This window comes from Anopheles cruzii, chromosome 2 (assembly GCF_943734635.1).
Source record: "Anopheles cruzii chromosome 2, idAnoCruzAS_RS32_06, whole genome shotgun sequence".
Classification (NCBI taxonomy): domain Eukaryota; kingdom Metazoa; phylum Arthropoda; class Insecta; order Diptera; family Culicidae; genus Anopheles; species Anopheles cruzii.
In genome coordinates, this window is record NC_069144.1 from 39827014 (window position 1) to 39848672 (window position 21659).

The window sequence follows — 21659 nt, forward strand, 5'->3', positions numbered from 1 at the left end:
GTTAAAGCGTAACCTACGCCGCCTTCAATGATTTATCCGCGGGTTTCGGATAACCACGAGACAGCTGGCTGTGGCTAGACGACGACGGCGTTGCACAGACAGAGAGCCTACACGGTTGCTGCGATTGCTACGAGAAACGGCAGCTCTCTCAGCTTGGCACGTGCGAAACACTCGACGCGTCCGATGAACCGCCGAAACTTTTGCCCGTTTTTCCGCGAAATCCCGAAACTAATGGACCAAAACTTTTCTCGGCTGCGAACACGTGCTGGCGCGCCCGTCCGGTGCTGCGAATGCGAAATCACCACCACCACACGGTTCCTGGGGATCTCCTGCTCTGGCGAGGTGACCCGTACACAGCGAACACGCGTCGAACACTGATATCGGCGAATCGCTTGGCGAGGGCCGCGACGCACCAGGCAGCCAAACACGACGTCAAACGGAAAACCTGGTGGTGCGAACTTGGTTTGGCCGCCAACTCGTATTTTCGGGCAGCCCGTCCCGTTCACGCACTCGTTATCTAGCAGGCCCCACTCGTCCTCCACATCTGTTACTTCATCTCTTTTTCTCTCTCCCACTGTCGGATCTTTTCGGCAACCGTGAGAAAAGACCGCACCGGTATTCGGGGTAGGTGGGGGGCGGTGCGCGCGGTTCAATGTTCGGCATAGCATGGAGCATAGAGGTGGCGCATCATCCCCCATACCTACTGCTGGCCCTGAAGTCTTGAAGTTTTGGTGACTCAATATCACCATCCATTATGATTACGTAGAAATGGGTGAGTTTACATCGATTTTTACCCTACACTAAAAGTGTCGAAAAAGACTAACAATTATCAATCGCAGTTAGATCAACCAAGGTGCCAAAGGTTAAAAATTGTGCTAGGGGCAACTTTCGTGCCTTCGGTGATCTGCCCCCAGCGGAGCACCGCCGTTCGCGGTGCAAGTGTTTGTGATTTGTCATCCAATAACCACGTGTTATCGTGTTTTGATATGGATAAATGGACGTTCCGTAAACGGCGGCTTATCAGGGCACAGGCAACGCAAAAGGTGCCCAATTCTGGGGGAACACCTGCAGGCGATTAGGGCTGATGATGCGCTACACTACGGATTGTGTCCCTTCGCGCTCGCGTCGACAGCGCACGTATCCACCGAGCTGTTATGTGAACTTTTATCGATATAGAACGTCGAATGAGAAATGCAGCGGTGCGACATTATGACCAACATAGCAAAGTTCCAATCGTTTTCTTAGACAAGGCCCAAACCAGCCTAGGTTTTTCTATGCCATGCCATTAGCATCTTGAAATTGAATGACAAATATTTGCCCACTTTTCAAAGACATTCCCTCTGGCGCTCTCAAGTAATGCACGAAAAACTCGTGAGCTCAAACGTCGACCAAATTCCCTAATGACCGAGGATAATGTGAGTCGCGTCCTACGTCACTTATGGTGGAGGAACCTTTCTTGCATGACATGCCCATTTGCTTCAATGCGTTACTCGATCGGTTTGACGGAATCGTTCATATCGCCCAATCAAGTGCGCAAATCTACGCGAATTCCTTTGGGCCATATTTACCACGTCTGCCATGCTTCCAGTGCAAAACTGTGGACAAGGGCGTAGTTTATATTCACATCGGGAAAACGGGGCCTATTTGACCTCGCCCTTGGCCCTGGCCACGAGTGCCCTTCGATTCATTGAAAGCTCATCGCCTGGAAGAACCGGTTTCGCAAGGTCCGCACCGGGTTCGCTTTTCTGTTGCCTTGCATAATCAAAACCTGACCATCCTGCCGCTTGGAAGGGAACCTAAAGCTAAGATGATGATGATAATTGCCACCAAGATGATCACAAATTGATGGTCCACCACCGAATCCCGTCCGTCGCACCGGCCTGCAACTGATACCGTTGTCCCGTCACGAGCGACTCACGCAAATCAGTGAACCAGGCCAGTGCTAAGTGAATGTTCCAAAATAAGATTAAAATAAAACAAAGAACCCTGTTGACGAAACCGTGGAGTGTTGGGTTCAGCATTCCGTTGCAAAAATAGAATCGCGGATTCTGAGACCAGTACGCACACTTAAACGGTTTAGTGGCGCTTCGTCGGATTAACTTAGAGTTCAAGAAAGGATACTTAAGAAACTTTTGATCTGTGTTACTTATTTCATAACGAAACAGTTTCGAATTCGTTCATTTCGCGGTGATATCACTGGAGCTCAGTTGCGGCCCTGGAAGTGCCGCGATGTATCATAAAAGCTTATGTCATCGGTCGCCGTAGAATCGGTCCGGAGCAGACCGAAGGGCCGAAGTGCTTGTTGAAAAAAACGTAAGCCAATGCCATCTTATCAGTTGCTGAGACTGTCTGTGCGAAATGATTACATATCATCTCTCACGGAACAACTCACGTACGTGTTGTGTTATTCTAGAAAAGATCAATAACCAATGATTATCAATCACTTTTCGCTTTTCAATGATCCCTCGTGTACACAACGTCCTCTTTTGCAGCTGTAAAGACGCTTTCCGTTCAACTTTCCCAACAGTCTCCTTGCGAACGTGCCGAGGGCTCTAAATTGAACACCTCGGCTAACCCAGACACCAGCATGGTAGCATGCCGGACGAAGGGAAAGATCCGTATCAAGGAACATCAATGATGCATGCAACGGGTAAGGTTACCGAAGGACACGTTTTGCGTATGTTGTTACGCCAGCCAGCATGCCAACGGGGTAACCGGGCCACGCGTTTGAGATAAGAGTGCGTTTGTGCCAAAGTACATTCAGTCACAAGGCTGCAGCTGGTTTGTGCGTGGAAGAATGAAGCCGATCAAGAGTGGTGAATTTTCGTGGCACAACCGCCTGCAAAATTGGACGTCGGAAAACCTTCCTTTTAGCAGCAAACCCTGCAGTGTGCGGGGATGCTGCGCGTCTTGGCTGCACGTCTGTAATGCCGATGCCTGCTGGTCAAGGTCACCTTTTCCGACGAAGGAGGATGAAAATAGTGCGGTCTAATAGGGATGTTTATCGTCAACGGCCCAGAAGCCCCCGCCACTGTTACAATGTCGCGATACACCGTGGCGTGTTGAAAAATTTATCCACAAAATCCATTAGGTAGGTGATAACTGGCACCAATTTTAACACCGCCGCCGTATTTATCACGACAAATCTCGACTTTTTCACATTCACGAAACACTTACACCGCGCGCACATGGCGTACGACGAATTTATTCATTCAACCCTATATTGGGTCACTAACTGCTGCAAATTGCCGCAACCGGAAGCACCGAACGCAGCAGCAGGCCGAGTCGGGAACCGCGAGCAGCCGGTGCTCACTGTTGAAGTGTAAATAAACCGACTAACCAGAGAACGCGCTTTCCGCCGTCCGCCGTGGCACGGCACGCGACGCATGCGGAAGGGCAGGTGAGGCGGTGGTAACGCGACCGAGGCACGAACGAACGCACGAATGAATGTGTCAGACGGACGACCGCGCGCGAGCATCAATGTGGAGTGAAATCGCTGACAAGTCGGTCACCATGGTCGGTTTGGGGCTGTAAGATTGTGTGCACCGAAACTATAGTGTCCCCGTTCGATCAATCGATTGATTGAGAAGTTTTGCCATGAAGTTTGCCGAGCATCTGGCGGCACACATCACGCCGGAATGGCGAAAACAGTACATCAATTACGAGGTAAGTGAAAATGCAAACTGCTTCGCAGTTTGACCCATCGTGTGACCCTTGCGTTGGAACGGCAGGGAACGAGCGAACCGGGCGAGTCGGAAACACAAATTGGCCCGAACTTGACACGCTTCGATGGCGCATGCGTGTGTCCACCCCCAGGCGGGACTGTCTTCCCACCCTTCTCCTGTGCTGCACCGGCGCACTGGGCACTGTTTATATACTACAGCCGAACCAGGACCGGCCGAACAGCGTTCAAGCTTCGAGTGTAAACAATCGACCCTCCCATCAGCTGTTCCGCCGGCGTCGGCGTAAAACAGATGGGGCCTATGGGGCGCCACAGACTATGTTATCGCCTCCGTGGGGCTTACTTTTCTCGCCACCTGTTGTTAAACCGGGGTCGGCGAGGCTCGATCGGTAGATGTGACCGGTTTCCATTGATTACACAACTGAGGGTCCCGTTTGCGGAACACCTAAAAAAGAATCATGTTAACACTTTGCAGCTCTTTTAAATTTGATACGCTACCCATTGCAGGAGATGAAGGCGCAGTTGTACGCCGCCGTCGAGCAATCGCCGTCGGCCGAGCTGGTGGATCCCGAAGTTCTGACGCGGTACTTTGCCAAGTTCGACGAACAGTTTTTCCTGTACTGCGACAGCGAGCTGGCCAAAATCAACACGTTCTATTCCGGTAGGTGACTTCCATTTTCAGTAAAAAGGTAGCGAAATTGAATAATCGTTTGCGGCCATTACAGAGAAGCTCGCCGAAGCGACGCGCAAGTTTGCCAACCTGCGGACGGAGCTGAGCGAGACGCTCGAGATGGAGGAAAACACGAAAAAGAAAAAGGACAATCTGCACATGATGAAAAAGAATCTACTGCGCAAGAAGAACGTGTCGGTGCGCAAGATCCAGGAGCTGAAGCTCGCATTCAGCGAGTTCTACCTCAGCCTGATCCTGCTGCAAAACTACCAGAATCTCAACTTTACCGGCTTCCGGAAGATTCTCAAGAAACACGACAAGCTGCTAAACGTCGACTTTGGGGCACGGTGGCGGGCCGAGCACGTGGAGTCGGCCCACTTCTACGTCAACAAGGACATCGATCGGTTGATCCACGAGACGGAGAATATCGTGACGAACGAGATCGAGGGTGGTGATCGGCAGCGGGCCATGAAGCGGCTCCGGGTGCCGCCACTGGGCGAGCAGCAAAGCCCGTGGACCACCTTCAAGGTGGGACTGTTTTCCGGATCGCTCGTCGTGCTGTGCGTGGCCGTCGCACTGTCGGCTATGTTTCACGTGCAGCGTGCCGATTGGATTGTCGCCTTCCGGCTCTACCGCGGGCCACTGCTGATCGTAGAATTTATGTTCCTGTGGGGCATCAACGTGTACGGGTGGCGCTCGTCGGGCGTGAACCATGTACTGATTTTCGAACTGGACCCCAGAAACCATCTGTCCGAGCAGCACATCATGGAACTGGCATCCATCTTTGGCGTGGTCTGGACGATGAGCGTTCTCGGTTATCTGTACGCCGATGCACTCGCCATTCCGGCGTACCTTAGCCCGCTGCTATTATATCTGCTAATGGCAGGGTTTTTGCTGAACCCGACGAAAACCTTCCGTCACGAAGCGCGCTTCTGGACGCTGCGCATTCTGAGCCGGATCGTGCTGGCACCGTTTTTCTACGTCAACTTTGCCGATTTCTGGCTGGCCGATCAGTTGAACAGCATTGTGCCGGCCTTTCTCGATTTGCAGTACTGTCTGTGTTTCTTTTCGACAATCAGCAACTGGAACCATGCCGAGAACCCGAACCAGTGCATCGACAATTCGCTGTGGATACGGCCGATCGTCGCCATGCTGCCGGCGTGGTTCCGGATGGCGCAGTGCTTGCGCCGGTTTCGCGACACCCGCGAAGCCCATCCACATCTTGCCAACGCCGCCAAGTATTCGACCTCCTTCTTCGTGGTCATCTTTTCCTCCATCACGCAAGCCACCGGTGGCCAGTACGCCAAGAGCACCGACAATCCGTGGTTTTACCTGTGGATCGTGGCCTCCATCGTTTCGTCGTGCTACGCCTACACTTGGGACATCAAGATGGATTGGGGTCTGTTCGATTCGAAGTCGAGTGATAATAAATTTCTGCGCGATGAAGTTGTCTACAGTGCGAATGTGAGTACGACGGTGACTTGTGGTGTGGTAAGAGGCCGTTGTGATTAACTCGAATCTTGCAGTGGTTCTATTACTTTGCCATCGTCGAAGACCTTATCCTGCGCTTCGGCTGGACGCTCTCGATGAGCCTCATCGAGATGGGTTATTTCGATCGTGAAATCATTGTGTCCATCCTCAGCCCGCTAGAGGTCTTTAGGCGCTTCATCTGGAACTACTTTCGACTGGAGAACGAGCATCTGAACAATTGCGGTAACTTCCGTGCTGTGCGCGATATTTCCGTCGCTCCGATGGATTGCTCCGACCAGGTACAGGTTGCCCACCGGAGAGCGTCAACGGGTTTTTTAAATTTGAATACTTTTGCAATTGCCTTTCAGACCACCATCCTGCGAATGATGGACGAAGAGGATGGCGTACGGAATCGGCGCACGGTGAAGAAGCTACCGAACAAGAAGAAATCGGAGCAACGGTTGCTGCTCCGGGAAGCCGAATCTACCGAAGATTTGGACATGTAAAGCGTTGCTGTTGTCACCATTTTTTCTTTCAACTTTTCTTCACACTTTCGCATGTGGCACGTGTTTTGGTGCGTTGCAACATTGGTCACAGGAAGCGACTCATCCAGTGCATTTCATTCGAAGCATACTCATCTTACTCAGCCAAGAGAGAGGCTATTTATGTCACACATCTTACAATCGAATCTTTTTCATCACATTCAGCATTTTCGTTAATCCACGGTAGCTCATAGCTTGCTTGGATCTAAACTTTTGTTTGTTCAAGTTACTTAATCTTCGTACTTATAGTTACGCAGAAGAATGCATGTCGTAGTAGTTGACAGTAGTAGTACTTAATTTTGCGTAAGTATGGCTTTCGAACTCAATCTGCTTTCATCTTTCACCAACGTTTTTTTCAGTCATTAGATTGCGTTACTTTATCACAGTTGTGTGTAGCATTTAGTGGAAAAATACGGTTGAAAAGCAAACCGGAAATAGTTGATCCAGTAAGACGACCGACAACTACCTGAGCCTTCAACGTAACGGTCATGCATTGCACGCATTGTGGCGGTGGAAGTTGGTTAACGTCTGTGCATTCCTCGCAAGCGAAACGGCGCAGGATGCGTACGGGGTTGATCACATTGCGGTTTTATTGATGTTGTTTGCCTCCCCCACCGTAGGAACATCACCTGAACTTATCCGATTGTTTCTTCTCTCTTCTTCGTTTTGTGCGCTCTACGTCCGTGGCTCGCGTTTACCATCTTAGTGGCAGTCCGCAAAAGAGGGTCCAGTGGGAAATTTAGCGAATTGGCAAGGAGATGTGCGAAGGATTCGCCATCCTGAACGCATCCGGCGCAAAAATGGTAGATACAGAAGTGAATGGAACAAGAGTCGACTCGGCAAAACAAGAAAACGGATCTATAGGAATTGATTGGCACAACTAAAACGCATGGATGTTTCCGAACTTGGCAAATGGGCTTGAAATATGATATCATTAATTTGTGTAATACAGATCCTGGTTTGTGGCGAAAAACATTCTGCTGAACTAGGATGATCCCCCCAACGGCTGGCACGTACTTAGCTTTTTTCGCCCACCCACCAGTGAACCGTGCTGATCTACCTGTAAATTTGTTGTAAATTTGTTCATAAATCGGCAATGAAATGGCCAAACATATTAAACTTAGCGTCGTTTTTTACCGACAAATCAACTGCCGTGTGAAACTGATTTTATTGAATACGTTAAAAATGCAGTCCTTTTTCACAGTAGATAGCCCCCTGCGATCCCTTTGGTAACAGAGTCGCTGACGAATCTCGATCTGCTGTCATCCGTCCGTGACAGTTGAGCGAGAAGAAAAAAAAGTGCAAAAAATCCTACGATAACACGAAAAGTTTGTCGTAACAGCAGATTTTCACGAGCGCAGCGAACGGAGTCGAAAAGTCCACCGGGTTGTGCAGAAAAGGGGACACAAAATGGCATCGCTGTTGAAAATTTCCGCCAACCTTCGAAGCCCGGCACTGGTCGGGGCGCGTGCGGCCTCGTCGTACGCCGCTGCCTTCAAGTCGGCTCTCTCGAACGAACCAGCTACGGAGGTAACCACACTGGACAGTGGTCTGCGCGTGGCGAGTGAAACCCTTCCCACGCAGCTGGCCACCGTTGGTCTGTACGTTGATGCGGGGTCGCGCTACGAGGACAAACACAACAACGGGACGGCCAACTTCTTCGAGCATGTCGCCTTCAAGGGTACGACCAAGCGGTCGCAGTCGGCCTTCGAGCAGGAACTGGAGAGCCTGGGGGCCAGTGTTGACGCAACGACCGGTCGTGAAGAGACCGTATTTCAGGCGCGCTGCCTATCGAAGGATGTCCCGAAGGTCGTCGAGCTGCTGGCTGATGTCGTGCAGAACCCAAAGCTCGACGATGGTGATGTAAAACGTGCCCGAGAGGTGCTACTGGGTGAAATGGAGCAAGTGGCGGCCAAGAACCTGCGCAGCGTGGTGTTTGACCACCTGCACGCCACCGCCTATCAGGGTACATCCCTTGCCAATAGCGTGTGGGGCCCGACCGCTAACGTGCGCGGAATCAAGCGCGATGATCTGCGCGGGTACGTCGCTTCGCACTTCCAGGCACCACGAATGGTGTTGGCCGTGGCCGGAGACGTCCGTCAGACCGAGCTGGAGAAGCTGGCCCAGCAGCACCTTGGCAAAGTGGGAACAACGTTCGACGGTAAGGCGCCGGCTCTTTCGCCCGTACGTTACACCGGCTCGGAAGTGCGCGTCCGCGACGATTCCGTGCCGTTGGCTCATGTTGCGGTGGCCGTACAAGGCTGTGGTGTCAACGAGTCGGATGCTTTGCCGTTGTCCGTCGCAGCCTCGCTGATCGGTTCGTGGGATCGTTCGCACGGCGCTGGCGTCAATAGCGCCTCGAAGCTGGCCGTCGCTTCTGCCCACGACAAGCTGAGCCACAACTTTGAGTCGTTCAATCTGACCTACCGCGACACCGGCCTGTGGGGTATCTACTTCGTGTGCGACCCGCTGGCCTGCGAGGATATGCTGTTCAACGTGCAGAACGAGTGGATGCGTCTCTGCACGATGGTCACCGATGGAGAGGTTGAGCGCGCCAAACGTCAGCTGAAGACGACCCTGCTGGCCGACCTGGAAGGGCCGCGGGGCATCTGCGAGGACATCGGACGTCAGGTGCTGCGCCAAGGACGCCGCGATCCACTGCACGAGCTTGAGCGGCGCATCGAAAACGTATCGGCTGGCGATGTACGCAATGTGGCGATGAAGTACATTTTCGATCGTTGCCCAGCTGTTGCAGCCGTCGGACCGGTCGAGAACCTGCCGGACTACATGCGCATCCGTTCATCCATGTCCTGGGTCCGCCTGTAAGCAGCATCCCGAAGCATAGGGCGCGCCTCTTGCTATACCATTATCGTGTAGAACAGTCAAATATTAATATGTGTTAATCGGAAAGAAGATACGTTCATTTTTAATTGCCAACATCTGAAATTTGGGTAAGGGTGCTTGGGATTTCATCGAGTCATTTGATTAAATGGCTAATTTGATTTGCTTTGATTGAAAAGTACATTTCTTTTCTCAAAACAAAGTGGTCCAGAGCGAATACATAACACACCCTGTGGGAACGTCTCCTTTCGGTAGCGATGAGTCTCATTTGACAGATGACAAACGTCGTGAAGTTGAAACGTCATTCTCGGACATTACGAAGCAATTTGCGTTCGAAACAATCTGTATTTTCGTGATCGGAAAGAAGAAAGGTTTCGTGTATTGTTATCGTGAAATTCCAAGTTGCGTAGCCCTAAGGTAATGGATAAATGGTCGCACTGCTTGATGGATTTAGCCATTTTTCACAATTTCGTTTCAAATCCGTTCTTCGAAGGTAGTGAGCAGCACCAACAACAAAGCAATCTGCGCACCAGGAAACCAGAAAGTGATCCGAGCGAAAATGGTGCTCGAAAGTACGATGGTTTGTTTCGACAATAGCGATTACCAGCGCAACGGAGACTACTTTCCGACGCGACTGAACGCACAGAAGGATGGCGTCAATTTGGTGTGCCTGTCGAAGGTTCGCTCGAACCCGGAGAACAATGTCGGGCTGATGACGCTTTCCAACACAACGGAGGTGCTGGCAACGCTGACGAGCGACGTTGGCCGAATTCTTTCGAAGCTGCACCTGGTCAATCCGGACGGCAACATCAATCTGATGACGGGATTGCGCATTGCACATCTGGTGCTGAAGCACCGTCAGGGCAAGAACCATAAGATGCGCATTGTCGTGTTTGTCGGTTCTCCGGTGGTACACGACGAGGGCGAGCTGGTAAAGTTGGCCAAGAAGCTGAAGAAGGAGAAGGTAAACGTGGACATTGTCAGCTTCGGTGACCATCAGAAGAACAACGACACGTTCACGGCGTTCGTGAACGTGCTGAATGGCAAGGATGGAACTGGATCGCACTTGGTGTGCGTTCCGCGTGGTTCCGTGTTCTCCGATGCGCTCCTATCGTCGCCCATCATACAGGGCGAAGATGGTAGCGGCGGAGCGGGACTCGGAGGTGCCGGTTTCGAGTTTGGCGTCGATCCGAACGAAGATCCCGAGCTGGCGCTGGCTCTGCGCGTTTCCATGGAGGAGCAACGCTTGCGCCAGGAAGAGGAACAACGACGAGCTACGGCTAACAGTGCGGCGGAGAGTGGCGGATCGGGCACCGCCGGTGCCGAGGCCGGCACTGCAGTGGGTGCGAGTGCGGCGGCGGCAGGTGGTGCAGCGGTGGCCGGTAGCAGCAGTGGTGGTGCTGCTCGCACCAGCGAACCCCACTCGGAGGAAGCGATGCTCGAGCGGGCTTTGGCACTGTCGACCGAAATTATGCCGGACGATGCGATGCCGGATTTTGCCAACATGACCGAGGAGGAACAGATTGCGTTCGCGATGCAAATGTCGATGCAGGACGCCCAGGAACCGATCTCGCAGCCAGCCAAGCGGCAGAAGCAAGAGGACACACCGATGGAGGTCGACGAGGAGGAGATCGAAATAGTAGGCGTGTCGCCGGCCTACTTGATGAGCGTGCTGGAAAATCTGCCCGGCGTCGATCCGCACTCGGAAGCGGTCCGCAACGCCGTCGGTTCGCTCAACAAAGACAAAAAGCAGTCGGACAAGGATAAGGATGGTGAAAGCAAAAAATAAGCGGCGGTTCCCCGCGAGGGGACGAAAAGAGAAAAATTTTCTGCAAATTACTTGATAAGTTACTTGATATGCCCGTAGAGAAGGTTGCCGGGCTTTGCGGTCCTGTTTGCTTCGCAACTCCGCTCGAGGTCGATGCGATTTGCTGTCTCATGTAATAAAATAATATTGAAAACTAGCTGTTCCCGGTGTGCGTCACCGCGCTTTATTTCATTCTCTTTTCTGGATTATCTGAGGGGTTTCAAACATTTACCAGAACATTTCCACTTCCCCAAAATTCCCAACTGCAGAATTTGGTACGATTTGTTCGAAAACAACGCGAATTACATTGAATTTTACGTTACTTTTATATGGGAGCCCCGCTCACCGGACGTGTTAGAGGGGCGCAATGCCCCTGTATTCACTGTCCGGTGTCACAAAACTACGCTGTGCCAAATTTCACGAGGATTGGTTTGGTAGTTTTGGAGAAATAGCCGACACCGAAATATATTTTGGTGCAATTTTCCGGTCCCGCAATGCTTGCACTGGTGCTACCTACCAGTCGCTCCTGCTCCCCTAGTCAAATTTCGGGGTTTTAGGGTTCAGATTTTTTCAACAATTGCTCATTTTTTTCGGAAGCCCGTCGTATGTTCCGGTATTTCTCCAAAACTACTGAAGCAATCCGCATGCAATTTTGCACACCGTAGTTTTGTGATACCGGACAGTGAATGCAGGACATTGCGCCCCTCTAACACGTCCGAGGAGAGGGGCTCCCATACAAAATCTGGGTACATTTCAGCAAAACTCGGATAGTTTTGTCGATAGATAGTCACAGTTTAAAGGGCCCAAATATCCGTTGGGTTTCGGCTTTATTGTACTGAATGTTTGTGGACACATAGACACAGGTATGATCGGTTAATGTTTATTTCAATCCTTGCCGCATACGACACCATGCCGGAGCCCGAGGCCGCACTTCAATTGAGAGGAATATTCATTTTGGCACTCTCCTGCCGCACCGCATTGATGAAATCGTGGTTGATGAGAAAAACAAAGCGCAAATTGGACATCTGTAGGAAGAAAGGCACGCCGTGAGTGTTTCGATGGCCAATGGTGGTTTAATGTGTTCTGCTTACTCACCTCAATCACGCAATTATCGTTCAACCTCGTCTTGTGGCCGCACAGTAACGGGCGTCCGTCGATGTACAGGGGCCGTTTGCCTTCATTCGTGATAAAGAAATCGCCATTCGAGCGCAGCTTGATGGTGCCCTGTTTGCGGGACACCTTATACGCCGGCCCTTCCAACGACAGATCCACATCGACCGTGCTGTCCTTCGTCGTACGACCGAGGACAATCTCGCGCGAGCGCATCAGAAACCGAACCATGCGCCCCCGGATGACGGCCAACGTTTGACTGTCGAAGTCGGGCGAAAAGCCAATGCCCGTCAGGGAATCGACCAACACACTCCACCGGTTCAGCTCGTTCTCTAGGCTGCGAATCTCCTTTTTGCTCTTCCGATCCGCAAGCGTTAGCTCCGTTTCCAGTGCCTCGTCACGCGGCTCGGCCAGCTCGGCATCGTTGATGAGGTCCTCGGCATCGGAGAAGCTCAGAATGTTGTCACTCTTCGGCAGCGACTGTACGGATTGGTCCGGCAACAGTGAGTACTGTTTCATCAGCTGCCAGTGGCTCTGCAGCGCTTTGGGCGTCCGTGCGTCGTAAAAGGTGGACGAGTGTTTGTCCAGCAGCTCCTGGAACGTATCGTGGGTCGGGTTGTCGTTCGATTTGATCGTTCCGAGCAGTTCCTCTTCGGCCAGCGAGAACAGTGCCTTGCTCTGCACACTTTTCACCATCTCCGGGTGCAGGTTGCGCATGGCCCCGACGGCAATGCGCGAAATGGGTTCCTCGTACAGCAGCGAACACCAGCGGACCTGCATCTCCTGGATGGTGAATTTGCAGGAAAACTTGGTGCCACGGTGCACCATCCGCAGATCGTTCGTCTGGAGGATGCCGGTGATGAGGGCGAGATCGTCCATCGGCTTCCAGCGTCCGAGATCCTTGGTGGCCACTTGTTGGATGGTGCTTTTCTTCTTGTTTTTCTTGCTGCTCTTCAGCGTGCGCTTCTTTTCGTTTACGGACGCGTTCGAGTTGAGCTGCTGCAGAATGCTGGTGGCTGGATTCGGTGCCGGCGGCGGTGGCAAAGCTACCGGTACCGGAGGCGCTGGGGCCACCACCGCTGGGAGAGGCGTTTGTGGTAAGGCGTCCACCATTTGGATCGGTTCCGTTGAAACGATTGTTGGCGATTCGGTTGTCGTCACCGTTGTGCCCGGTGGCGACGATACGGTCGGTGCTGACGGTGGTGGTGGTGGTGGCGGTGGAGCCGGTGTTCCGAAGGTGGTTGCCGATTGGGATAGCGTTCGCGATCGGTTGCCAACGTTTTTGATCTGCTGAATCGGAGTGCTCATGCTAAACTCGACAATTTCATCGTCGAATCGTTTCCTTTTGATCGATCGGGACGAGCTAGGGATGCGGAACAAAGCAAGCGGGAACGCTTAGGGCGTCAATGCACACTTGATCACGGGTTCTGCACTTACCTGCGACGTTTCTGGTCGTTCAGCATATCGGCATTGATGGGAGTCGAACACTCCATCGGGTGATCGTTCTTGGGCGGCGAATTGGAATCCATTTCGTGAAATTAAAGAACAATTTCAATGCAAAAATATTAGAGCGTCGCGTTGTTTGTCATTTCCAAAACAAGCTTGACAGTTGCGTGAATGTAGCCCTTTTTCTGGGTGTCCCAGCAGCAGTGTTGCCAATCGAACAGCCGTTTTGTTTATGTGAAAATGCGTCTGGGAAGCAGTTTTGTGAATTCATTTGAAAGTGGTTTGAGCTGTTGACATTGGTTTTTTCTTGCCAACAAACAAATATGATCTTAATTTTATAAGAATAGACAAAACGCAAATAAAATTTAAATACAAAATACCACAGGAAGCTGACGTTCGATTTTGACAGCTCCGAGCCACTGTTTACGTTCCTTTCCAAAGTAGTATTCGGAGTCGAGTGAACAGATTACACCGGAAAAATATCACAGCAAGCCATGGCGGACCCGATGGAACATTTGCTTGCCCTTAAGGGTACGCCTAATTAACGGGTTGACCTTTCGCGTTTTCGACCAGCTCCTTACGATTCGCATGCTTATTTTCAGTGATGCGCCTGACGCGCCCAACCCTCATCAGTCCCCAGGTGCTGACGGCCGAACCGAAGGATTTACCGCAGCATTCGTTTGAAAAGATCATTAAAAACGATGCCACCTCGGTGGCGGACTGTGAGACGATTACCGCCGGCCAGTTTATGCTGCTGCCGCAGAGCTTCGGTAACATTTACCTCGGGGAAATGTTTTCCAGCTACGTGTGCGTGCACAACTGCCGCTCGCACCCGGTTTCGAATGTATCGGTAAAAGCCGATCTGCAGTCGAACAACAATCGCCTTAGCCTGCCGATTCACGCCGACAAGACGGGCCCGGTTACGCTGAATCCGGAGGAAACGATGGACGATGTGATACACCACGAGGTGAAGGAAATCGGAACGCACATGTAAGTACGATCGGCCTCTCCGAGCCAGCGCAAGCGGCATCTGGGTAATATTCTGTTTGGGTTCTTGCAGTTTGGTGTGCGAAGTATCGTACATGACGCCGGCCGGATTGGAGAAGTCGTTTCGGAAGTTTTTCAAATTCCAGGTGGTCAAACCACTGGACGTGAAAACCAAGTTCTACAACGCGGAAACGGATGACGTGTATCTCGAGGCGCAGATACAGAACATCACCGTTGGGCCGATCTGTCTCGAGAAGGTGGAACTGGAAAGCTCGGAGCAGTACACGGTGGTATCATTGAACACTCTATCGACCGGGGAGTCGGTTTTCTCCTCGAAAACGATGCTACAACCGCAGAACAGTTGCCAGTTTCTGTACTGCATCCGACCGATACCGGAGATCGCACGCGATCCGAACGCTCTGAAGGCAGCGAACAACATCGGCAAACTGGACATCGTGTGGCGGTCGAATCTGGGCGAACGTGGCCGTCTGCAAACCAGCCAGCTGCAGCGATGTGTAAGACAGTGGAGAACGAAACAGGCTTTCCTTTCCGATCATTTCAAATTTTCCATCCGTTTTTTTGGGACAGCCCCTCGAGTACAGCGACCTACGATTGATCGTGATCGAAGCCAACAGTACGGTGCGCATCGGTGAGGGCTTCAGCTTCCGGTGTCGCGTGACGAACACGAGCGAACGGTCGATGGATCTGCTGATGAGCCTCAACACGAAGGCGAAGCCGGGCTGCGGTTACAGCGGGGTGACCGAGTTCGCGCTGGGTGCGTTGGAACCGGGTCAGATGAAGGAATTCCCCCTAACCGTGTGTCCGGTGCGGCTGGGGTTGATCGTAATCTCGAACCTGCAGCTGACGGACGTGTTCACGAAGCGCAAGTACGAGTTTGACAACTTTCTGCAAGTATTCGTCGTGGAAGAGGACTATCGGGAGGACGACTTTCAGGTGGACAAGTACGTACGCTACAGCATTCCGGCCACCGTGTAGAAGAAGGGTTCCGTGCCCGTTCCATTGGCCCAACTCGCAACAGGGTTATTAGCGATTAAAGTGATACAGTTTCGGTGCAATCGATGGCGCTGTTTGGGGGTTTGGGACATTTATTTATTTGTTAAAATCTAATAAAACAGCACGACGAGAATCCGATCGTGTACGTCTGTTTCACCAGTCTGTCTTTTTGTTGGTGTGGCTTTTATTAGAACGAGGTCTGTTCGATCAACCAGATCTGTCCTCGCTAAAACTCCCAGGAGAGGTGCTGTCGATGGATGTGGACGCGATGTAGACCGTTTCATTTGCCCATACGCTGGATGGACCATTCCTGCTGGCACAGGGGACACCGGTTGTTCTGCTTGATCCACAGGGACATGCAACAATGATGGAACGAGTGGTTACACTCGCCCCAGACGACCACGCAGTCCTGTCGCCCAAGGGTGTCCTTTTTGCTTTCCGCCTGACACCGCAGACACGCATCTGGAAGGAAGCGAAAATGGACATTGTAGTAAGCAAAAATAAGTAAAGTAAGCATTGTAAATAAGGGAAAAATAGCATCAGACAATCAGACACACGGCACGGAATGTTATCACGAAACAGATGGTAGATAACCGCCGATAAGCGGCACGCTGACTAATTGCGGATGGAATAGCTGACGGGAAATACCGAGACGCCTGTTTTTTTATTTATTAAACAACGAAAACTTAAGCATGGCCATTGGCACTACGTTTTTGTATCAATCCGAACTTGAATTTCGTTGGTTCCATTTGTCTTCAAACGCCGATCACAATCGAATACCTAAAATCGGAGTGGAACAAGAGACAACACGAAAGAGTTACGCGTTCTACAAGAAAAGCGATATTTTAAAATGCTCCCCAATGATCGTTTCACCATGAAGTCTCCTCGTTTGATATTCGCCTCAATTTGTAAAATTAAACTTAACCTAAGAGAGCGCGTGCCACGGGTGTTTCTTGTGCAAGACGCAAACATTCTTCGAATCCGACGAGTTCTTTCCGACCCCCGTTGCATCAACCGCCGCTTGGATTTGCGTCACTGTTTCAAATGGATTTGATTAATTTTTGGTCAACAACTTTCGAAGAAAATAACATTTCTGTGCAAGAACTCAGCGCAAAACATGCTTCGCTTTCTCTTTATTGCATGTGCCGTAAGGAAGAAGGACAAACCAATGATAGAAGCCAATAACAAAAACACCTCATTTGCCCCATTCATTGCAGCATTCATTCATCGGTATGCAGCAGCGTGGGACGCTCGTCGGAAGAGTTTGCACGCCGAGAATGACGCAAAACCAACAACATGTTGCGATTGGTGATGGCCATTATGGGTGTTCAAGACAAGTTGGACAACGACAACGATCTACATTCAGTATGAACGGAGAGAAAGTGATCTTTTCGATAATACGCATCAATATCGTACGGTGAAGAAAACGGTCTTATTAATGTCTCATCTCTGTGCACCCGGATTGTGCATAGAAAATTAATTAATCACGACGGAGTGGCTGGATATTCCCACACGGAAGTCGTGCTTCCGACCATTTGACGTAAATCCGACGCCTAACGCCTGGCGCACGTTGGTTCTTGTAATTGCTTCCGCATAATTTCCGTTACTAAACAAGAACCAGGACTTTGCTGGATGAGTCGATCGTTCTCCACCAAATTGAACGCAGAATTGAAACAAAGTATTGAATCCCTCTCTGGTGCCCTTTTGGGGGGATACATTCGAGGATGCTTGTCAGTGACCCCCACTCAACGCACCACAAGGAGACATTCTTGTTGTTCCCATTTTTCTTTTGCCAGAACAGTGCACGGTCACGGTGCGAACGTGCTCTGCGTCACACCAGAGAAACGGACCTCGATTCGCGAGCAGCAAATCAAACGATGGTTCGAATCGGGAAGTCTCAATTGGCAATTGACGAAAGGGGGCACGGCTCTGTCAACCGTGGCGTCCAATTGGTCCGAAATCTCGAAACGGTCTCCCCCCGCTGAAGTGATAGCAAACCAATTTCAAAATTGATACCATCGCGCGCTGCTATCATCTACGCGATCGATGGTATCGATTGACAAAACGGCGTCACGGTCCCCAGGAGCCGGGTCTGTAATAGCTGCGGAGAGCACTAATCAATTTGTGGCGTCAGGGGAGAGAAGTCGCGAACGCGGACCACCGCGACCGATGGACGCGACGCCACCACTATTTGGGCGTCTGGCGTCAGCGACAATTTAAGAGTGCCGCCTTTAACGCAACACAGCCATCACCGGCGGTTAACGATTTTTGCATTGGTTTGCGAAAGGACGGCCACCACTGATTGTTTGCCGGGACGGCTGCGACAATGGCCGTTTGCTGGCCGGCCAATGAAGTATGATTTGAACCATACCATATAAACAGAGTGTAGCTGTTTGAAAGAGGTTCATCTGAGATCTTCACGTCAGATCACGCGCCAGAGCGGCAGTCTCAAAAAGACATCTTCGTAGACATCGGGAGACGCCACCCGGCGGCACTTTTGTCCTGGCCGAGCAGGTACCGCTAATCGTTCTATTTTTATCGGTTCGCTTCAAAACATGTCCAGGGTCAAACATTTCCGGTTCACGCATTTTCGGTTGTTACTCATCACGACCCGACCAGCAATGTCGCACACGTTTGAGCGATGTTTGCGCAAAATAGAAACACACATCCGCGTAATGGTCACCGGGCCGCCGGGTTGAAGGTTGACAAGATGGCCCCGGGGTGTATCGAGATCTTAGGATCAAATCGAGAGGGGGTCCCAAAAACAAAACATTCACCATGTCTTTGCCACCGAGCCGGTTGCGGTTCTTCGCCGTAAGCTCCGCTACGTCTTTTCGGCCCGGCGGTTTGGTCCGAGTGTGTAACTAACACCGGTGCGCGCTCAAGGACTCTTCCGCGTGGTGTAAGCAATGAGTGAGGTGCGCAAAATCTAATGCGCAACGTAATGCGCATCTCGTACCGGTGCTCCAGATCCGATCACAGGTGATCACCGAGCGACCCGGGAGAGGGTGAACGTACGAAAACAACATTTTAATTGCACACTGCTCGGTTGCTGCAATCGGAGGGGCTGAGGAGTGTACCAGTGTGGCCGAGGAGCATGCTAACGCCGCCACTTCCTTGTGTGGTCAGCCACCGAGGAGCTGTTGCTGCTGTCTGCGGCTGCCTACATTACTGCGCATCTACACTGATCGCCGATCAGTGACCGCGCTCTGGCAAGGTGGCCGCTGTCAATGACTGTAACAATTTGCCACATTTCTTCTTGCCGACCTTCCTGCTCACAGGAGTCACACGGCACGCTGTGAGCGGGAGTGATTGAAATGGCGCCAGTGCGCTCGCCGCCCGCTAAATAAGACCAAAACACGTGTCACGTGTTGCGGAGCGATGATCGCGACGATCGCGGCCTCGTAGCGCTTTGCGCTGCCTCCGCTTGTGCTGCCTCCGCTTAACCTCGCCCCGAGCCGTTCGTTCTGCTGCGCGCGTCAGTGAGTGGCCATGGTCAGGGTCGTCACTACGGCTACGCGAACCGTATCTGCATGTGTGTGTGTGTGTCACCACAAAGGACACACCTCCAGGCCGTTCTCTTAAAAAAAGATTGTGTTTTTTTGCTTACGATTTTGTCGACACACGTCGGAACGGCCAACCGGAAGCGGCGTCTCGCGATCCTGGAGCGCAATAATTACTAGTGCGCAGCGAAATGTGGCATCCCGACAATCTTTTCGCGCACCAACGATCCGTGGACCGTGGGGACGAGCGACGAGCTCGAAATCTGTCATCCTACGCCGCCCCCGGTTACACTTGAGTGCTCCCCGTCGGTAAATTGGAAATATAAATAGCCAATACTAGATCAGTGGGCGCGAGATGAATTTCGACGCAAACGAAAACAAACACAGGCCGGTTCGCCTGATGAAGGTCCGAATTTTGCCAACTGCGTGTGGCAAGATGGCGTTCTTTTTCGGTGTGGTAAGGGGAGCAAAATACTATTTTCACAGCAAAGAGCATACTTTATGACAGCTTTCCTCGAACGAATCGGCGAAACGGGGACGAAGAATTAGGCCGTCACGGGCAGCCAACTTTTTTGAGATACCGATTCGATGTCTAGAGTCTGTGGCCCAGTTTGTTTTACTAAGAAAGAAAAGAGGACTTCCTACAGAAGAAATACAAAAGATTTTTATAATACACCGCAGCGCGTTATTGATAAACAGATTGCGTGTTACAGCCGGAATGATATTACGCTGCTGGGCGATGATGCACACGTCATTACAATGATAGCGAATAAATCACTCAATGTGAAATGAATGTCACCTTGCCATCCACCTTTAGGCAGTTCTTTTGCGGTACCCGTTTTCGCATAGCCCCGCCAGGCGCACTCGGAGTTTGATTTGTTGAAACACACACAGATACCGGGGAAGTACCTCTCTGTTAATTGCTCATTGCCTCGATGCTGGATGCTGAAGAATGATCACCACTTGCCTTGCCTTGCCATCTTGTATTAAAATGGAAGACAAGCGGGATCGGCGGGAGGGGATAACCATAATTTATGTGCAAAAATTTCCACGCCAACAGCATCACGGAACAATGATTAATTTACCAAATTGAGCTGCCGGAGCTGGAAGCTCCATGCTTCAATTATAGCTCCCGGTGCCGAAAACTTGAACGTGACCGATCCGGACCCGAAGATAGGATGGCGGCGAAGAAACGTACGAGTGTCGTCGTCCGTCCGGGATAAAGGCACACACGACGGTTACGTGCCGGCGGGCACGTCGATATTACTGTCATAAGATGGGTTAATTGGATTCCCCACGAATTACGCACCGCTGGCGCCACTCTGTGTCATTATCCCATAAATGTCGAGATCTTTTGATGCCCGAGAGCTGCATTGTAACAAAAAGTGTAATTTTTGGACCTAGTAAGCCAGCTGCCGAAAACCGTGGCCATCACAGTGGCGTCGTATTCCATTTTCCGCAAATTGATTTCAACCAACTCGATTGCATTTTATTACATCAACCTTGAGCAAGCGCCGATCGATGCGCGGCGGCGAATGGCAACCGAACCTCGAGCGCCGGTGACGTTTGCAGAATTTATTTGGAAAGTATTTTTCCACTGCCTACTATGCCTTCGCATCGCATCGCACGTCATCAGAATCCCAGAGTAGCCGTTACGTCACAGAACGTCGCAGAACGAGCCGCGGCCTCCTGTATCGGATGTTGGTTGGGACGACAATTGACAGCTCTCAGTAAAATCAATTGATCCGTGCCGGCAGCGTGGCACCACCTTCGGGGTGACAACTTTCGACCACCGTCGTTCGGTTCGGTTTCAGAATTGACGGCCACACGCCAAACCGCGAATTGCGCCGCCCTTTAGATCGTACGCACGCAACGCGGTCGCCTATGAATTAACATTCATTAGTGAATATTCGCCAAAGCTGAGTCACCCAGCTGCGCCATTTTGTGTTGTCTTTGCTGACAACGCCTACTCTTTATCGATTGACCGTGTTTTGGAATCTAGTATCTTTGGCATTTCATCATTTACGGCCAATCTTGCGTGGGACACTATCGCCACGGTTGCATGCACTTCCCGATCAAACCTCGAAATAGTCCGCCGAAACCGGATGAATCATGCCCCGGAGGAATTCGCTCACAACCACCAGCTTAGCCAGACACACCCGATACGGTGGTAAACGAACCGGGCGTGGTTCGAAGTTTACGTGGCAAAAAATAGATTACCGCGAACCATCGGGAGACAGGTGCCATGACCACCTCCAAAACCTCCTCTGCCGGCCGGCCGTCCATTAATAGCGCGCGCAAATCATGTGAGACGATTGATGACGTACGTTGGTCCCCACATCCCCACACGTGGTCGGGTTGGCGGCACTCAAAGCCAGTCACACCCACACGCTCGTATCGTCGGTTGACGGAACGCTTTCTCAATGAATGCGCACCCATACCGGGTGTTCCGGTGCTTAAATAGTCCTGGTGTTTATCCTGGGAACGGCGCAACACGTACCTGGACTTTGCAACTGCCTTGCACCGGGGGGGATATTCTACAAAGTCACGATACGCTCATTACCGGTTGTGGGTGACATCGTCATTG

The 21659-nt window shown here is 51.5% G+C and overlaps 6 protein-coding genes across 7 annotated transcripts in view; 4 read left to right on the top strand and 2 right to left on the bottom strand.

Moving 5' to 3' along the window:
• Positions 1–3508: 3508 nt before the first annotated feature.
• On the top strand, positions 3509–7474 carry LOC128277429 (xenotropic and polytropic retrovirus receptor 1). The gene is made up of 6 exons (XM_053015883.1): positions 3509–3666; positions 4190–4343; positions 4408–5816; positions 5879–6121; positions 6191–6324; positions 7071–7474. The coding sequence occupies exons 1-6, from the start codon at positions 3598–3600 to the stop codon at positions 7105–7107; spliced, it is 2046 nt and encodes a 681-aa protein (XP_052871843.1). The 5' UTR covers positions 3509–3597; the 3' UTR covers positions 7108–7474.
• Positions 7475–7670: 196 nt separating this feature from the next.
• On the top strand, positions 7671–9277 carry LOC128269208 (mitochondrial-processing peptidase subunit beta-like). The gene has a single exon (XM_053006604.1). The coding sequence runs from the start codon at positions 7775–7777 to the stop codon at positions 9188–9190; it is 1416 nt and encodes a 471-aa protein (XP_052862564.1). The 5' UTR covers positions 7671–7774; the 3' UTR covers positions 9191–9277.
• Positions 9278–9520: 243 nt separating this feature from the next.
• LOC128277486 (26S proteasome non-ATPase regulatory subunit 4) lies at positions 9521–11148 on the top strand. Of its 2 annotated transcripts, none has more exons than XM_053015946.1 (2): positions 9521–9622; positions 9703–11148. In XM_053015946.1, exon 2 carries the CDS (start codon positions 9765–9767, stop codon positions 10992–10994), a length of 1230 nt encoding a protein of 409 aa, XP_052871906.1. In that variant the 5' UTR covers positions 9521–9622; positions 9703–9764; the 3' UTR covers positions 10995–11148. The 2 variants fall into 2 exon arrangements, with proteins under 2 accessions (XP_052871906.1, XP_052871905.1); XM_053015945.1 differs by having other exon boundaries at positions 9531–9622; positions 9699–11148.
• Positions 11149–11840: 692 nt separating this feature from the next.
• On the bottom strand, positions 11841–13697 carry LOC128278232 (microspherule protein 1). Its single transcript, XM_053016911.1, has 3 exons — positions 13560–13697; positions 12108–13485; positions 11841–12037 (listed from the first exon to the last, which is right to left on the bottom strand). The coding sequence occupies exons 1-3, from the start codon at positions 13649–13651 to the stop codon at positions 11945–11947; spliced, it is 1563 nt and encodes a 520-aa protein (XP_052872871.1). The 5' UTR covers positions 13652–13697; the 3' UTR covers positions 11841–11944.
• A 354-nt stretch (positions 13698–14051) lies between these two features.
• LOC128267877 (probable trafficking protein particle complex subunit 13 homolog) lies at positions 14052–15551 on the top strand. Its single transcript, XM_053004826.1, has 4 exons — positions 14052–14099; positions 14171–14558; positions 14629–15070; positions 15144–15551. The coding sequence occupies exons 1-4, from the start codon at positions 14063–14065 to the stop codon at positions 15549–15551; spliced, it is 1275 nt and encodes a 424-aa protein (XP_052860786.1). The 5' UTR covers positions 14052–14062.
• Positions 15552–15749: 198 nt separating this feature from the next.
• LOC128268361 (RING-box protein 2) overlaps positions 15750–21659 on the bottom strand; it is a 30562-nt gene continuing 24652 nt past the window's right edge. The window contains exon 2 of the mRNA XM_053005423.1: positions 15750–16031. Coding sequence (XP_052861383.1) covers positions 15850–16031 — 182 coding nt within the window. The 3' untranslated portion in view covers positions 15750–15849. The remainder of the gene's footprint in view (positions 16032–21659) is intronic.

What these genes read in the sequence shown, in the direction of transcription:
- LOC128269208 (XM_053006604.1), top strand. Translation starts at nt 7,775, where the DNA reads ATGGCATCGCTGTTGAAAATTTCCGCCAACCTTCGAAGCCCGGCACTG.
- LOC128277429 (XM_053015883.1), top strand. Translation starts at nt 3,598, where the DNA reads ATGAAGTTTGCCGAGCATCTGGCGGCACACATCACGCCGGAATGGCGA. An exon ending in CGATGGATTGCTCCGACCAG is followed by an intron (nt 6,122 to 6,190) that starts GTACAGGTTGCC and finishes ATTGCCTTTCAG; the next exon opens with ACCACCATCCTGCGAATGAT. An exon ending in TCTACCGAAGATTTGGACAT is followed by an intron (nt 6,325 to 7,070) that starts GTAAAGCGTTGC and finishes TTACCATCTTAG; the next exon opens with TGGCAGTCCGCAAAAGAGGG.
- LOC128277486 (XM_053015946.1), top strand. Translation starts at nt 9,765, where the DNA reads ATGGTGCTCGAAAGTACGATGGTTTGTTTCGACAATAGCGATTACCAG.
- LOC128267877 (XM_053004826.1), top strand. Translation starts at nt 14,063, where the DNA reads ATGGCGGACCCGATGGAACATTTGCTTGCCCTTAAGG. An exon ending in AAGGAAATCGGAACGCACAT is followed by an intron (nt 14,559 to 14,628) that starts GTAAGTACGATC and finishes GGGTTCTTGCAG; the next exon opens with TTTGGTGTGCGAAGTATCGT. An exon ending in CCAGCCAGCTGCAGCGATGT is followed by an intron (nt 15,071 to 15,143) that starts GTAAGACAGTGG and finishes TTTTTGGGACAG; the next exon opens with CCCCTCGAGTACAGCGACCT.
- LOC128278232 (XM_053016911.1), bottom strand. Translation starts at nt 13,651, where the DNA reads ATGGATTCCAATTCGCCGCCCAAGAACGATCACCCGATGGAGTGTTCG. An exon ending in AACGACCAGAAACGTCGCAG is followed by an intron (nt 13,486 to 13,559) that starts GTAAGTGCAGAA and finishes CCGCATCCCTAG; the next exon opens with CTCGTCCCGATCGATCAAAA. An exon ending in ACGATAATTGCGTGATTGAG is followed by an intron (nt 12,038 to 12,107) that starts GTGAGTAAGCAG and finishes TTCTTCCTACAG; the next exon opens with ATGTCCAATTTGCGCTTTGT.